This window comes from Astatotilapia calliptera, chromosome 3 (assembly GCF_964374335.1).
Source record: "Astatotilapia calliptera chromosome 3, fAstCal68.1, whole genome shotgun sequence".
Classification (NCBI taxonomy): Eukaryota; Metazoa; Chordata; class Actinopteri; order Cichliformes; family Cichlidae; genus Astatotilapia; species Astatotilapia calliptera.
The window spans coordinates 5,762,152-5,779,511 of record NC_137424.1 but is presented as its reverse complement, the minus strand read 5'-3'; the positions used below and the strand labels follow the sequence as shown (position 1 = coordinate 5,779,511).

General features: G+C 44.9%; 3 protein-coding genes across 4 annotated transcripts in view; 1 reads left to right on the top strand and 2 right to left on the bottom strand.

Moving 5' to 3' along the window:
• The window catches only part of LOC145424239 (uncharacterized), a 382,435-nt gene that overhangs the window by 160,801 nt on the left and 204,274 nt on the right, over positions 1–17,360 (bottom strand). The window lies entirely within an intron of this gene.
• LOC113011576 (protein NLRC3-like) overlaps positions 1–17,360 on the bottom strand; it is a 471,371-nt gene that overhangs the window by 386,095 nt on the left and 67,916 nt on the right. The gene's annotated exons all lie outside the window — the stretch shown is intronic.
• Positions 10,135–17,360, top strand: part of LOC145419328 (protein NLRC3-like) — a 32,721-nt gene continuing 25,495 nt past the window's right edge. The window contains exons 1-7 of one of the 2 annotated variants that reach the window (XM_080296997.1): positions 10,135–10,716; positions 13,962–14,032; positions 14,094–14,223; positions 14,479–14,580; positions 15,573–15,651; positions 15,813–15,999; positions 16,128–17,360. The exon at positions 16,128–17,360 is cut by the window's right edge and continues 562 nt beyond it. In XM_080296997.1, the coding sequence (XP_080153123.1) occupies positions 14,105–14,223; positions 14,479–14,580; positions 15,573–15,651; positions 15,813–15,999; positions 16,128–17,360 (1,720 nt within the window). In that variant the 5' untranslated portion in view covers positions 10,135–10,716; positions 13,962–14,032; positions 14,094–14,104. The remainder of the gene's footprint in view (positions 10,717–13,961; positions 14,033–14,093; positions 14,224–14,478; positions 14,581–15,572; positions 15,652–15,812; positions 16,000–16,127) is intronic. The other variant, XM_080296990.1, reaches the window with a different exon arrangement.

Sequence of the window (17,360 nt, the reverse complement as noted above, 5' to 3'; positions counted from 1 at the left end):
TAACGTACGGATCTAGAAAGAAGACGCTGCATTTTTAACTCTGAGGGAGATGGAGAATGAGCCTATTTCCAAAACAGTGGAGTGTGTTCCTTTAAGTACTAAATTGTATATATTGTCAAAAACTAAAGTGTACATAGCAGTTGTTGTATCTTGTTTACTGTATCACTGACAGATAATTTCAAAGTCAATGAACGCTACATTATAGTGAGATATTGTGTAATGTGAAATACTGTAAGCAAATGAATAAACAACCTAATTCGTGATAGACCTTTGACTCTGTTTTGTTTGAATCCAACTGTTTTTTGCAGATGTGCATAAAACATGTTACTTTTAGTATTGTTATCATTATCATCATTATTGCACTAAATATATTTTAAATAAAGGATACTTTGATATACATTCTACTGTAAGGTTGGAAATGTATTTTCTTCACCCTAAAATATGTTTTGAAATGTATTTTGGTTTGAAAGAAATATATTTTCAATTTCAAAAATATATTTTTTTGGAGCATCACAAATACAAAATATATTTACCATATATTTGAAATATATTTTGGCCAGGAAAAATGTATTTTTTTACCGTATGGGTTTGCTGCTGCTGACTTTGAAAATCACACCAAACATGGAATCAAATATATCGACTCAGCTTAGACTACAGAGAAGCTCGGCACTGCTCACAAAACTCAACACAAAAGGCTTTTTAAAGACAACAATCACTTTGACAGACACACAAACACGACTGAGTACAGAGCAGCTGCTGGTTTGAAGCCACAGAAATGTTCAAATGTTTAAACACACTGCAGCGTTGCAGCCGTGATGCATTTGTGCTGCTAAGGCCACACACATCAGCTGCCTTACATTTTAGTACCAGTTCATCTCTGACCATGGCAGCACAGTCTTTCCAGTACAGTGATGTTGGTGGGGACAGTGGGGACTGATTGTTCATTGGCTGTAAGCCGGTCACATGGACGTTTAACTGGTGCTTTGATTGCTCTGTAGTCTGTTGTGCCTGTGAGCTGCTCCTAAAATGAGACAGATTATAATTGTCACCATTCTGTTAATGACTCTTATTATGTGCGCTCTCCTCCACTGTCACACTAAACACATTAAACCTTTATTTTTGTGTAAAGTCAGGATTTATTGGCTCTTCTTAAAAGCGTCATGAAGTGCAAAACTCAGCAAACATTATACAAAAGTAGATTTAGAAGCTGAACTGAAAACATTTAAAGTGACAGTCAGCACAAATCCAGCTGACATCTCCATCCAACCCAAGTCTTCATTTAAAGTCATTATAACTGTGACACACGTTTGTTACAGTATTAATCCTGCCTGATGCTGCAGGGCCAACATCATGAAACAGGCTCAGCATTTATTTCCATTATGAAACTTTATCATTAAAAACAAACCATTGTTCTGCAGTCGTCCCAGGACTGTCGGTCAAACGTTCTCTCCACATGTTTAAGGCTGAGCTCACTTTATCGTCTGCCTGAAGGAGGGAAGCAGATGTTACTAAACATCACAATAAAACATATGAAATGGGTGCACATGAGGAACGTCTGCACTGTTAAAGCCATGCAAACATCTTCACACATGAAGCAGCAACACCTCTCAGTTTAGCAGCAGCTGGTAAAAGCCACAGTGATCCTGGAGCCTCCCTGAAGGACTCGTTCATCAGTAACTGTCAGGAGGACGATTAAACCTGCTGCACACGTCCTGTAGTTACACACTCGGGAGGAAAGACGACGTCCTCGCTCTGCAACATGATCTGTGTTTCATCCAGGACGCTCAAACACAGACTGGTCTCCAAATATTAGACGCACTGGTTCTTCATGCGTTTCTACCTGAGCACTCAGAGTCATTTCTACAACAGGCCTCCTTCACCTGCTGGTGCCTCTGTTTCTGTGTTTGGCTGTTTCCATCAGTGCCTGATGTTTGTGATCTTTGATCTGTTCTGAAGTCTCTCTTTGTAACACAAATGTTGTTTGGCTTCTTTTGCAAACAAGGCAAAAGAACTTTAATGGATTCATTTGCTGATCTTACTTTTCTGATGCAAAGCCGTCCTTTCAACGCTTTAGAAAGAAAACCCAACAATGTTTTTAAAACTTTCCCAAAATGTAAAAGCTATTAAAACCATAAACTTCTGCTCCTTGATCATGTGATTCTCCTTCTAGACTGTCTGTAATTGTTATTGCTGATTGTCAATAAAGTTGTTTTTTATAAGTTATGTTGTAAAGGAAGCTTGTGGCGAGGGAGGAGGGGCGACTAAAAGCAGGTTCATATAGTGGGAAAGTCCTCAGGTCATGTGAGGATATTTACTGATGCGTCAACACTGTCAGATAAAAGAACGGCTGCTGCATTTGTTCTCCCACAAATAAGTTTGGTGATGAGTAAAAGAATTACAGATGATGTGGCAGTTTATACTGGGAGCTGGTAGTGATGTTACTGGCTTGAACTGGGTGGAGGACGCACTAATATGGAGGTATGTGGTTTGCTGGGACTCTAGCAGCGTGCTAGTGAGCACAGGTGATATGTCTTCAGACTCTAGGCAACATATTGTTTTTGATATACTTCATTTACTGTATAGAATCAAACACAGAGGGATAGAAGTGGATTTCTTATGGCTCCCTGTGAATATCGGTGTTGATGCAATGAACAGGACGATAAGTTTAAAAAGGTGCAGCAAGAAGAAGTCGTGCAGGTTTGACTATAAAATACAGTGAAAGTGAGGTGAAGAGTATAATGAAGGTAAAGATGAAGGACGAGTGGCAGGCACACTGGGACAGAGACGGGAAAGGCAGATATTATTATACAGAAAACAGTCGTGTAGAAGAAGCTGCAGCAGAGACCAGGATGGAATCTGGAGAGTCAGAGTTGGTCACACAGGCTTGAATAGCACACTTAAAAAGGTAAACATGACACAGGAAGTGTGACTTCTGTGGACCAGAGGAGACGTTTGACGGGTTGTTAGCGTCGTCAGGATGCTGGATGGAAACGCTGTGCCTGATAGGATGATTACAGGCTGGACTTTGTCTTCCTGTTACAGATGGATCCAGGCCCTGGATGACTGCTGGACACACATGACCCACACTAGGCTGCCTTCATCCATCCTTTCCTCCTTCACTGAGACTCAGAGTCAGCATGTATGTATTTATCAGTGATTTGAATCCTTTCATTACAGAGTGAAGTTATTTTTTTTATTTATTTTTTTTTTAAATGACATCAGAAACAGCAGTATGCGACATTACGTGATGGCAGAGCTTCAGTGCATCCTTTGTCATTTTTTTTTTTTTTTTAATAAATAGGACAGGGGGAATGAATGAGAGAAAGAGGGGGAGAGAAAGAAAGAAAACCAAAGGGGAGAAGAGACGGTGAGAAGGGGGGGGGGAAGAGAGAGAAAAAAAAAAGAACTCCTGGGTCACCTGTATGGAGAAAAAAAAAACAAACAAAAAAAACAAACAGAGGAGACAGCAAACAACAAAGAGCAACATAATAATAGAGAAAACAAAGCACCATCACAATAAACTAGCTAGTCATAGATATCAATATTTACTAAATAATAAACGATATTGTGCAGCACGCAAGATAGACAGCGCACAGTGTGCTTTGAGGCAGCAGCCAAGAAAGCTTTAGTCCGCGTCTGTGAATACCCATGTGTGCATACCTGTGTGGATCAGCATGCTTGCATTCCAAAGGTTTCTCCATGTAATGATCTGCTAGGGAGTGTGGGGGGGCCACAGCCCCGTCCTCCAGGGTGTGAAGTGGGTATGGAGGAGATCAAAACTCCAGACATCCAGAGGCCCCCAGAACACAAGAGACCATGGAAGACCAACAGAGGGGCAGCCGCGCCACTGTTCCAGAAAGAGCTGAGGAGAGTCCCAGATGAGGGCTCGCCCAGCAGCCGCGGAGCAGAAGTCAGGGGGAGTTGCAGTGACGCGCCCGTGAGCTCCGCCGGCCCCCAGCTGTGCCTGAGTGACCGAGCCCCAGGCCGAGAGGCCGGGGGCACCCCACCTCCAAAGGGGCCCGAGCGAGCCCCAGGCCCCAGGCCCCGACAAGCGGCCGCCAAGGAGTGAGCCGGTGTGTACCCGGACGCCCACCCCCAGATACAAAGAACCACCAACACACCGACACCTGAGGGAGTCCGCCACCGGCAGGGGAAGTGGTGGTGGGTGGAGATAGGCCTCCAAACCTTGGAGGGCCTGAGGTGTCCCCAGAGAGGTGGCGTCTGATACCCAACCTGACATATAGACACAGACATACAGGCACACACAGACACAAACATCCATTCCCACCCTCATGCTCTCATATGCACTCACTCCACACTCAACCAACGTGGAGACAGACATAAAGAGACGCTGTACACACAATCACACTCCCCAAGCGTACTCTACAAACCGGGTCTAGGTGCCCCCGCCCCTGGAGGGGGGAATTGCACCCAGACCCAGGTGGTGTTACCCTTTTCCCTGCGGTGGGGAGAGGCAGACCACCCCGACTCCGCAGCAGCAGGGAGGCCCCACACCCCAGACCGCAGTCGGACGGCCAACTCCTCCTACTAGCCCTCCCACTCCAGCAGGCCGCAGAGAATTGGGGTGGGAGAAGACTCCAAACCTCCCTCCACCCGCTCATTGTAGTGTTGATGCATATGTGTTCTAAGGTGCAATTAAAACCCAGCAGGGCATGGAGCTACCTGCCAAGGAGCAGCAGGTAAGCGCATAGTCCCTCCTGCTAGCCCTCAATGACTAAGTGTATTTAAAATTGAGAGGTGGGCAACGACGTCAGGGGTGAGGCGTACACCCTGATGGTAATTTGGACTCCGTGATTGTGCCCACCCCCAAGATCCTATATGTATGTGTAATGAGAGTGTGAATAATGTGAATGTCTAAGTTGTGGGATAAAATTGAGGCAGAGGCAGCCAGAAGGGGACAGGGGGGGGGGTAGCCTCCTCTGCACCCTGGTGACATACCCCCACTCCAAGGCCCTGCATGTGTGAGTGGTTGTGGAGGAGCGGGAAGAGGGAGGCAGCTGGAGATGGGGAGGGAAGGAAGGGAGGGGCAGGTAACCCCTCCCTGGGGCCAGCTCCCCCGCTGACCCCAGTAGGCACTCCCACCCTTCGCGACCCGCCAGGGAAGGGGGGCCCAGGCCCATCAGACCGGGGCCCAGTGCAGTAGCGCCCTCCGGCTCCACAGAGCCCTGGACAGTCCACCCAACCCCACCACAGAGAAAACTGCACCCACCCCACCATCCACACATCTTCCAGACTACATAAGACGGTAAACGCCCAGGCTGAGATCTTCCTCCACCTCTCCTGTATCTCCCCCTCCTGCAGAGAGTTCCTGAAGAGAAGAAAGCTCCTGCAAGATGTGACCATCCCCCCCACCAGTTGAAGAGCCCCCCAGGCGGCTCGACGCACCGGCGGCACCCTGCTCCAGGGCCGGGCCCCCATGCACCCACCCGCCCACAACCCCGGCAACACACCAACCAGGACCCAAGCCCCCGAGGCCCGGCCCGGGCCCCAGCCCAGAGACGGAGCGCCCCCAGAACCTCACGCCCATCCCGGACCCACCCAGGGGCAGCCAGGTTGCCAGGTCAGTAACCCACGTCCGTCAGCACAGACCCTCCCCTAGCCCCGCTGCACGCAGCCGCGAGGAAACAGTCACCTGAGAGCCAACAGAGCCCCCAACCGGACGTGACCGCTACCCAGGGTTGAGCCCCCCAAGGAAGATGCCTCCGGGGAACCCCCCGACGCCCTAAGCCTGTCCCTACCCCCTCACCAATCACAACAGTGAAGGCGGGACCAAACTATGACCCCCCACCCCCACTAGGTGATGGAGCTGATAAAAGGGGCCCAGAGCAATTGATCTAATGTGGTGGCAGAGGCTGTGTCAAGACTAATGTAATCTAAGTCTAAGAGTGAAGTTAAAGTAGACGTGTGAACACACTAATAAACACAAAGGGACACAACTACTACTGCATGATGTAAAGCTGAAGTATGACACAGCTTTATGAACCTCCTGTTATCCTGGTAGACGAGTACAGCAATAAATCTTTTACTTGAACATCTTCTGGCTCCAATAAGCTTTGAAATGTGACCATGAAGTTAGAGACACACTGACTGAAACCCACAGCTGTGACTGTGGATCACATCCACACACAGTGTAGCTGCTGTCTCTGTGTGAGGTCTGTGTATATATGTACATATTTATGCTTATATTCATGTTCTCTTATTCCCCTTTATTTGATATCCTAATTCTGTGCTGTGTAAAAGTTTGTCGGTGTTCTGCTGCTACAAACTGGATTTCCTGGAGGATAAACATGAGGGATTCATAAAGTTCTATCTCTCTGTTAAAATCCCCCAAAATAAATGAAATGTGAATTTCAGGCAGACGTGTTTTTAAAAGAGTCTCTTTAATGGAAAAATGTGTTTTTAAAACCAGCCAATAGGAGCGTCTGTGGATATCAGCTGAGGCTGAACTCAGGAACACCATCACATATAAATACACAGAATTAAATCACTAGATAAAAGACGTCATTAAATAAGGATCAAATCAACATGTCAGAGGTCAAAGGTCAGTCAGAAGAGGTGTGGTTAAACACTGGCAGTGCAGTGACCTAATGCAGTTTGGTTACCGCCACGGGAAAAGCCCCGCCCCCTCTGAGCCTCCGCTGTGTCCTCAGCACATCCAGGAGCAGCAGGTCAGAGGGGGCGGGGCCATGTCAGGACTTATTTTAAGTAAAATTTAAAGTGGAGCGACGGCAGGAGTCACACAGCAGTAACCAGCTCTGTCTGCCAGGGTCAAAGGTCAAGCAAGTCCTGCAGCTGACCCACACACAGACTTACACTGATCCACAGAGAGTGATGAATCCACACATCACTCGGCTGGAGGAAGCTGGGGTTCCACACCGTCCAATCAGAAACCAGTGTTGACGCTGAGACCCGTCTCTGTAACAGGAAGTCCATGAACAGGCAGACCCTCTGCAGCAGGCTGACCTGTGACCTCTGAGACAGAGGGAGGAGTTTGTGTCAGCAGGGGGCGCTGCAGCATCGCCTGAGAGCTTTAAGAACAACAGCAATAAACAGGAAGTGAAAGTCACACTTCTGTTGGTGTGCGTTATCAGCAGACCCCACCCTCTGCAGGAAGCTGAGATAAGAAGCAGCCAATCACAGAGCAGAGAGCGTGTGACTTCCTGTTCCTGCTGTTACTGTGACAACAGCTCCTGGGACAGAGAGCAGCTTTCTAAAGAGGAAAGATGTTGCTGTCAGCCCCGGGTGTCATGTGACCCACCTGATGTACCGATTTAAGACTGTAAGAACAATAACAACAACATGTTTTAGTCAGGTGATCCATGCAGAGCAGATCCATGTGACCAAACACAGCTGGATCACATGTTTCCTCTCCTGGAAACAGAAAGCCTTCATGTATAAAGGCTCATGTACCCACTGAGCCCTGCTCTCAGATCTGTGAGGCTTTAACAAACAACAGTTTAAAGTCATGTTTAGCATCTTCTGTCAGTGTGGAAGGTCACACACTTTCCTGAGTGTTGAACCCTGAACTACTAGCTGTTCATGTCAGCCTGGACATAAATACAGACCTGCCTGCTGTCATAGACCCCAGCACTCACATGTTACTTATAAGTGACTCATATGTATGCATGTATATATTGTGTATATTGTGCTATTTCTTACTTAGTGTGTTGTGTCTTTGTTCCTGTTTGTGCTGCTGCACTGTAACCTAAATAATTTCCCCTGGGGATCAAAAAAGTATTCTGATTGTGATTAAATGAAAGCAGTCAGAGCAGAGGACGGTGATGTAAGGAATGGGATTTTAATCAGCCAGTCTCCTTTAACTCTCAGCATCACAAAGTAATGTGGTAACATCTGGACTGATGTGTTTACTGTCAGCTAGTTTAAATGCTGTAGGCTGCAGCCGTTGCTCTAACACTATAACTGTAACAGGGCTCAGTGCTGCTTCTAACAGTCTGAGCTGCTTCAGGCTTTATTTGTGAGGAGCACAGCAGCTTACAAACACGTGGCTGGGCCTGGACCCAAAGGAGTGTTTGTTAAAGCCTGCAGTGAATCCAGCAGCAGAATGATGGAAATGCAACACAGCAATGATGAAGAGGAGCAGCATTAAAGCCAAAGTCCAGTTCATACAGTTAGGTCCATAAATCAAATAAGGGAAAATAAAATGTTGGTTGGATGCACCTGTCTGCACCCTTAATGCTCTCTGGTCGCTATGGTAACGCGTAAACATTTCTTTCAAAATAAGACACACGACTACAACACGGGAAAAGACCCAGGGAAACGAAGTTAACGATAAAAACACTGAAAACCATTGTTGGATTTATATTTTATCATTGTCATTGTTATTGGGGAATATCTAACCATATATACTCAGAGGTGTAGAACCAGTTGTGTAATGATAGTAGTCTTTAAAGACTTTGTGTGACTCCAGAGTGTTCTGGCATTCACACCCACGTCCTGGGATCATGGGAGAGGTGCTACCTTCTTATTGTTTTGTGGTAGGATGTCTGTTTTAGTCTAAGTGCCTTTTGTTTAGATGAACTGCTGGACTTCCAGACCAGCAGGTTTAGGGAAGTCGTTTATGGGGTCACACTCTGACTCCACACACACACACACACACACACACACACACACACACACACACACACACACACACACACACACACACACACACACCTACATAACATACAGACTGGTACCTTTGTTCACGTGTATGTTAATGAACCTATGTATGTTCGTGTAACCTCAATAAAAGAACAGTGTTACGAGGGAACGGACGAGAGCAACTGTGGTCAAGCGAAGGAACGGCATTGGTCCAGTTCTCTCCCGTGCACGAGAAACATAAAGAACTACTCGTGTCTTGCTTTGCTGTGTAGCTGGATTGAACGATCCAGCGAACAGGTTTATGCTACAAACCTATCAACCATCAATTTCACACCGAGCCTCGACTCTCACGGCCCGGTACCAAACGACTCACGGACCGGTCCGTGACCCGGGGGTTGGGAACCGCTGAGTTAACGGATGAGTAGTTCAGGGCTGCACGTCATTTTCATTGTTAATATCTTTGTGAAAAGCACATTGATGTGAAAATCTTCATGAGAGTCAGAGGCCCTACAACACGATTAAAGATTCATTCAAAAGAAAATCACAAGTTATTATCATCTTCAGAACATTTCATTAAACATTAGAGACAGACTGCTGAGTACATCTCATCTCTATCCAAACAACCTACAGTCCACAAACACATCACGAACCAGTGCTCTGGGCTGTGGTCTGTCCCTAGTTACATGGATCAGCTGGTTCCCTGGAGGTGACTGCTGCTGTGGTTTGGAGCGGATGAATAAACCTGAACTGAATCAGGTGTCCAGTTACTTTTGGTCCCTTTAAACCAGGCTGTCACATGTTCAGGATGTGAAACTCCTCCTCCTCCGTGAAAACGGGTGTGGGTCTCAATCAGCCAAGGTCTTGGGTGAACCCATTGTGAGATCTAGCCCCACGCTATCATGTGATTTCCTGTGATCAAATGTCCCAGGATGTGAGTGGGCGTTAAGACGTCCATGTCCCTCTTCAAGCAACTTAAAGAAGTCCAGACGCTTTTCTTTCCAAGCTCCTTCAACAACATCATTCATAGAACAACTTCCAGCTTCTTTTGCTCGGCTACAGTTTGGATGGATTTGCATTTAAAGATGCAACAAGACTAAAATGGTTAGGGTCAGGAGGTCAAAGGTCAGAGCTCCTGTGGGTCTGAGGGCGGCCTCACGCTGGAGAAGGATGAAGGAGTCTGACCTGAGCCAGTGTTTGACATGAACACATCAGCACTGCTGTCAGTGAGCCTAACGACAGCCGTTAGCATCATTTCAGTGTTTCAGTCATAAAAACACTTCCTGTCACTGTGGTGGTTACAGTGACATCATGCAGTTTGTGCTTTGACCTCCAGAGGGCGACAAATCAGCACAGACAGAGAGCTCCATTCAAACTTTGCTGCCATCAGGAATAATTCTTCAAATATAATCATCAGTGTTTGAGCAGCTATGATATCAGGGACAATCTAGACATGTGTGACAATACTGAACATGTCACATGACACACCTCAAACATCATGTGATCCACTCTCAGTCTGCACTTTCATTCATGACTTCAACAGGTTGAAATGAGCTTTGAAGAAACATTCAGTGAAATAAATCTTTCATGGATTCATGTGAGCAGCAGATGAACTTTGTACCAACAACATCTTCAATAACAGAGTCTGAATGAAGCTCAGGTGTTGATGCTGCTCACTGATTGGACGCTTGCTTTCAGCTCTGCTCTCAGTCTTTACTGCACAGGTGAAGGTAGAAAGTGTGACTGGATCTATAGACTGGAAACAGAGAAACATGCTGAACATTTGAAGCTTTGCAGCAGAAATGTTCATGTTACAAATACAGCAGAGCTGATCTGGGATCAGTGTGTTCACACCTGCAGCTACAACAAGGTTTCATGTCTCCACACGTCAGCATGTGAACTTTACTCTGACTCAGTCTGAGCAGTCAGACGGCATATTTTTAAAGTTAACACATCAGCACACACAGAGCTGAGCCCCTCCCACCTGTGCTGAGTTTCAGGTGGAGCCCCGCCTCCTTCCAGGAAGCAGCTCACCTGTGTGTCCGTGTTTAGTGTCCAGGTGTGGAGTGGAGCTTGTTGTTGGTGTGTGAAGAAACTGTAAGTTTGCTTTGTTTCCTCCTTTAACAGTTTGTCTTTAGGAACTTTACTGTTTGTTCAGCTCGTGTTTGATTTCTTCACACAACAAACTGTGTGTGTTTGTATTTCCGGTCTCTCCATTAAAGTCAGTGTGTAATGTTTCCTGGCTAACATCAGCTGTGTGCAGCTTAGTTCAGCACAAATCTGCCGCTCCATAGTTCACGGTAACGGACTCACAGCTGGACCAACGAGGCCGAGTGTGTCCGCCACTCTGAGCTACGTTCGTGTTTGTGTACTTGTAGTTTGTACTTTGAGTTCACTCAGAGCCCACAGAGGACGCAGCGTACGTGATGACGTCACAGCCCTTTACCTCCTTTACTGTCACTGTGATTAATATTTACACACGAGACACCTGCAGAGCTCTGACGCTAAGCTAGCCACACAGCATGCTAACACTAAGCTAAAGCTAAGCTAAACAACATAAGCTTAAACATGTTTTTAAACAAGGAAAATGAACTACACCTTTTTAAATCCCTGTCAGAACTATTCCACAGGTTACCTCCTCTAACAGAAACACATCTCTGCTTTATATTTGTCCTTATCTTGTTTTTTTTTTTTTAAAGAAATCTCTTCCCCTTAAGTCATATTGACTCTCTCTGACTTTGAACAGCTTCTGAGTACTGGGGCAAAGCAAGTTATTTTGTGCTTTATACATTATCTGTGCCATTTTATATTCAACTAAATCATAAAATTTCAGGGTATTCAGATTAATAAACAAAATGTTAGTTGGTTTTTTATAGCTCTTTTTTGTAACTTGAAAATATGAAGAGTGTTCGTTTTATATGCATTAGCCCATATCTCCAGACAGTAAGTCATATATGGAAGCAACAGAGTACAATAAAGTGTGTGTAATGATTTTTTGTTCAGCTTTGTTTTATAGAGAATAGCAATGGTTTTTGACATTTTTGTTTTCACAATGAAAAAGTGAGCTGCTGCTGCTGAACTTGAACAGGTAACAAAGTGATGAGCAGTCAGGCTGCAGGTTTCTACCTGTTCATGTTTCTACAGTAGAATCACTTTGAAGTGTCTTGTATGGGCTCAAAATGTGGTCATAAATATTTTGTACTTGTAAAAAAGATTTGTGTGTGCGTAAAAAAGATTTGTATGTGTAAAAAAGATTTGTGTGTGGACTTAGAAAAAAAACCCTGCAAGTTACAAGTACGGATTTTGACCCTATTTTTCTTCCTTTCATCTGATTGGTCAATGTCATGTCAATCACAAATGTAACAATCCAATCAGAGAACAGATGGGTTTGGCTGTCGGAGGGGCGCTTTTTTTGAACTGCAGGTCCTTGAAGGGTGATACAGTTTGAAGCTGGAGGATCTCTATATAAATATCCGATAGCAGCTAGGTCCCCTAACTTTCAGTAGCTGTTGAAAGGAAAAAGTTGTGGTATATCAGTGGTTAGAAATAACATTATTACTTTAGGATTAGTTTAACACAAAGTCAGGGCTGACCCAGGACCATTACTGTGAGTCACAGTGCGCAGCATAAAGGTCCTTTCACATCAGACGCAGGATGTGCTGCTAATGCTAACTGCTAACTAAAAGCAAAGGATCCAGAATTTGTTACGCTGGCTGGTGAGCTCTGTGGGTTTTTGCAGCAGCTCTACCTGTACTAGATGCACCTGCTCCTTGTCTTTTCTATCTCTGACTTTATGTCCTCTACAAGAGTTTGTTTTTTTTGCTGGTTCTTCAAATGTTCAATAAAAACATGTATGCTAATTCATAACGAAGAAAGCTTTGTAATGAAGACTGTCATTTCAAAAACACTGCCCGCCCCCACCCCGCGGTCCGCAGCGCTGTTGAAAAGGCTGTGGAAGTCCCTGTATTAAACACGTAGACCTGTGACATAAAAATCACCAAACTCGGACGACCACAGACTGTTTTCCTTCGTGGTGATGAAGGAAAACGCTGGGTTGGCATGTAAAAGGGCATTTATTCCCTTCAAAGACCTGCAGTTCAAAAAAAGCGCCCCTCGACAGCCAAACCCATCTGTTCTCTGATTGGATTGTTACATTTGTGATTGACATGACATTGACCAATCAGATGAAAGGAAGAAAAATAGGGTCAAAATCCGTACTTGTAACTTGCAGGGGTTAATTTTCTAAGTCTACACACAAATCTTTTTTACACACACAAATCTTTTTTACGCACACACAAATCTTTTTTACGCACGCACAAATCTTTTTTACACGCACAAATCTTTTTTACGCACACACAAATCTTTTTTACGCACGCACAAATCTTTTTTACACATACAAAATATTTATGACCACATTTTGAGCCCATAGTCTTTGTGCTGTTTCATCTTTGATTTGTGTTCATAAACACTCAGAGAAACATCACGTGACCTCATCAGGATCTGTGTTGGTGTGTGGGGCTGTACCTCAGCTTTATGTTGTTACATGCTCATTTGTTCATTTTACACAGTAACATCAAAGTAATGTTATGAGGAGTAATGAAGTAACGTACTCCATTACTTTTAATTAAAGTGTTCTGTGTAATATGTGTAATAATGACTGTTTTGAGTAATGACCAACACTGATCACAACAAAGAGGAAATGCCTCCAACATGCACAAACATTTGAGCCACAACATGCAGTTAATGTGCACAAATGTCTTTGATATGCTGCTCAGTGATGGTGGTGACTGTCAGAGCAGAGCTACTGAGAATCAATAAGTAATATCAATGATGGGATCAGAATCACTAAATTCTTCTCATCCCTGTCAGTATCATACATGTGCTGTATAATGTGATAAATGTAGAGGTGCTGGCTGTTCTCTCACTCTGCTGTTTAGCTGTAAAGGACGCCTCCCTGCCTTTGTCTCATTCATGACCTTTAATAGTCTCTTCTAACATGCAGAGATCTGTATGATCTGTTTCATAGAGTCTAACCAGCCTGTACAGGTAACAACAACAGTCACTGCATCACTGACACACAAACGTCATCTCTGTCAATAACAACATTCATACATGGAATAAAAACACATCAGTGGATCATTGCTGGAGCTGATGTTTGTGCTCCTGGTGCAAAGGCTCTCAGTTTCCTCCTTGAAATAACATCAGTGGTGGGTCAGCGACATGCTTTCTTTCCCTCTCAGGTTTAAATATCTGGGACTCTCCACCGTTTGGTTTTAGAGCTGAAGAAGCTTCTCTGATGAAACGTCTTCCAGAAACTTAAAGACGTCTCTTTTCTCTCCAAGCTCCTTAGATCACATGACCTGGATGACTGAACCTACAGACATATTGACCTGGTTTCATGGTCACATGACAGGTCAGAGGTCAGTTCCTCCTGTTAATGTGAACTCACTGAGTGTTTGTGGTTTACCTCTCAGACTGACTGAAGATGATGATGGAGGAAGAGGAGGACAGAGCAGAGTCTGCAGGGTCCAGCTGTCCGTCTGTGAGGAGTGACCGGTCCAAACCTCTAAATCCAGACTTCAGTGGTGAACCTGGAGCAACGAGGTCAGAGAGCTGAACTCACTGAGTAACAGAAATAATTCTGCACTGACATTATAATCAGTGTTGACTCTGGTTGATTGTCTGACTGTGTTTGTGAGCTGAGAGGAAATGAAAATGAGTTTGTAACAAAAATCAGTTTTGTCCAGTTTTCCTGTAAAAAGCTGAACTCTAATCTAAGAGGATGTTACTGACAGGAAACAGCTGCATTATCTGCAGTCTGTGTGATCACAGCTGCTTCAATCATGTTTGTGTCTGCAGAGGTCAGAGGTCACAGTCTGCAGGGTCCAGCTGTCCGTCTGTGAGGAGTGACCGGTCCAAACGTCGAAATCCAAACTTCAGTGGTGAACCTGGAGCAACGAGGTCAGAGAGCTGTGATGACTCCTTTACATGTTTGTGTTTCCTGGATAAATATGACCTGAAACATCCTCAGATTGTTACAAAGATCCATTAAAAAGAAAACAATGAAAGAGAAAAGATCCAAATGTTCGACTTGGTCATTTGCTGTTTGAGGACAGTGATGCTCATATCTGTGGGGAAAGTGTGACCTGAGTGGGTTCATGTTTGTCTTTAAAGAACAGAGCTGCTCTGATTCTCTTTGTGTCTGATCTGTTAAACAGTCTGAGAGGTCACACAGAGACCCAGCAGCTAAAGCCTGGATCATACTGGCTGCTGTTACTCCATCAGGACAACACTGAACCACAGTGGTGTGGATGTAGTGGATAAATCCCACCATACTGATGCTCAGAGTTAACCACAGGGAACAAAACCAGATGTTACCTTCAGATTGTGACCTTTGGAGTGGACGATGCAGATTTCAATAGAGAATAAATGTTGTTGTTTTTCAGCTGTGAAGAAAGAATCTAATTTTCTGAACTTAAGAATTTATGATGCTGGAAACAACATGGAGACTATAACACAACATTTCCACTGTGTTCATAGAATGAATGTAAAACTGTCAGACATTCATTAAATATGCAAAATGTCTACAGAAGCATCAGAGGGTCAGACGTGAAGCACTCAGTGATTTTGATCAAATGACTCATCAGTTATTGATCTGTACTACACTGATCTACCACGTTAGTAAAGCTGGTGTTCTGGTGGTGGAGGGAGACTCGGATCATGTTCTGGTTTTGGAGCAGTGATCTGCTGATGGTTCAGTTTGATGAGCTTCTTCAAAATCATCCCTGACATCACCACTGAAAGGACGTCCATGAAAACAGACTGAAAATTACTGATATGTTCACAATCTGAGAGTTTAAAACTTCACAGACTTGATTCAGATGAAGTTATTTGAGCAGAAACTCCTGGATCTTTATCCTGTGTTGATCTAATCCTTCATGGTTCCTCCACAGAGTGGACCAGCAGAGCTCAGAGGTTCCCAGTGGTCAGTCTGCCCAGCAGCATCAAACACAGCTGGACTCCATATTTATGGTCTGTACATGTACAACAACTACTGTTACATCTGTTCTGTTCACAGTCATCTCCATGCTGCTCTTTGTAGACCAGTGGATCGTCAGTGTGTCCAACATGGATCTGATGTTTGGCTCCATGATTTCAGTCTGATTGGCTCATTCATAAATATTCTGTTCCAGCTGCTGGAGGACAACATCATCACTTTTGTGAAGAACGAGCTGAAGAAGATCCAGAAGGTTCTGAGTCCAGATTACCCAGAATGCTTAGAGAGTCAGAGGAGCAGCAGCAGAGAGGCATTTGTGAAGATCACAGTGGACTTCCTGAGGAGAATGAAGCAGGAGGAGCTGGCTGACCGTCTGCAGAGCAGTAAGAGGATTTATCTAAAGATTTAAGCTGCTGGATAAATGAACATTTTCCAGAGATGGAAGATGGAGCAACATATTTTAAAGATTAGTTCTTTTTGGAATTGAGTGTTTATTTTTCTTCTCATTCAGAACTTCAAGCTCCAGTTTGTCATCGTAACCTTAAATCCACCCTGAAGAAGAAGTTCCAGTGTGTGTTTGAGGGCATCGCTAAAGCAGGAAACCCAACCCTCCTGAATCAGATCTACACAGAGCTCTACATCACAGAGGGAGGGACTGCAGAGGTCAATGATGAACATGAGGTCAGACAGATTGAAACAGCATCCAGGAAACCAGACAGACCAGAAACAACCATCAGACAGGAAGACATCTTTAAAGCCTCACCTGGAAGAGATGAACCAATCAGAACAGTGCTGACAAAGGGAGTGGCTGGCATTGGGAAAACAGTCTTAACACAGAAATACAGCCTGGACTGGGCTGAAGACAAAGCCAACCAGGACATCCAGTTCATATTTCCATTCACTTTCAGAGAGCTGAATGTGCTGAAAGAGGAAAAGTTCAGCTTGGTGGGACTTGTTCATCGCTTCTTTACTGAAACCAAAGAAGCAGGAATCTGCAGCTTTGAAGACTTCCAGGTTGTGTTCATCTTTGATGGTCTGGATGAGTGTCGACTTCCTCTGGACTTCCACAAAACTACAATCCTAACTGACCCTAGAAAGTCCACCTCAGTGGATGTGCTGCTGATAAACCTCATCAGGGGGAAACTGCTTCCCTCTGCTCGCCTCTGGATAACCACACGACCTGCCGCAGCCAATCAGATCCCTCCTGACTGTGTTGGCATGGTGACAGAGGTCAGAGGGTTCACTGACCCACAGAAGGAGGAGTACTTCAGGAAGAGATTCAGAGATGAGGAGCAGGCCAGCAGGATCATCTCCCACATCAAGACATCACGAAGCCTCCACATCATGTGCCACATCCCAGTCTTCTGCTGGATCACTGCTACAGTTCTGGAGGATGTGCTGGAAACCAGAGAGGGAGGACAGCTGCCCAAGACCCTGACTGAGATGTACATCCACTTCCTGGTGGTTCAGGCCAAAGTGAAGAAGGTCAAGTATGATGGAGGAGCTGAGACAGATCCACACTGGAGTCCAGAGAGCAGGAAGATGATGGAGTCTCTGGGAAAACTGGCTTTTGATCAGCTGCAGAAAGGAAACCTGATCTTCTATGAATCAGACCTGACAGAGTGTGGCATCGATATCAGAGCAGCCTCAGTGTACTCAGGAGTGTTCACACAGATCTTTAAAGAGGAGAGAGGACTGTACCAGGACAAGGTGTTCTGCTTCATCCATCTGAGTGTTCAGGAGT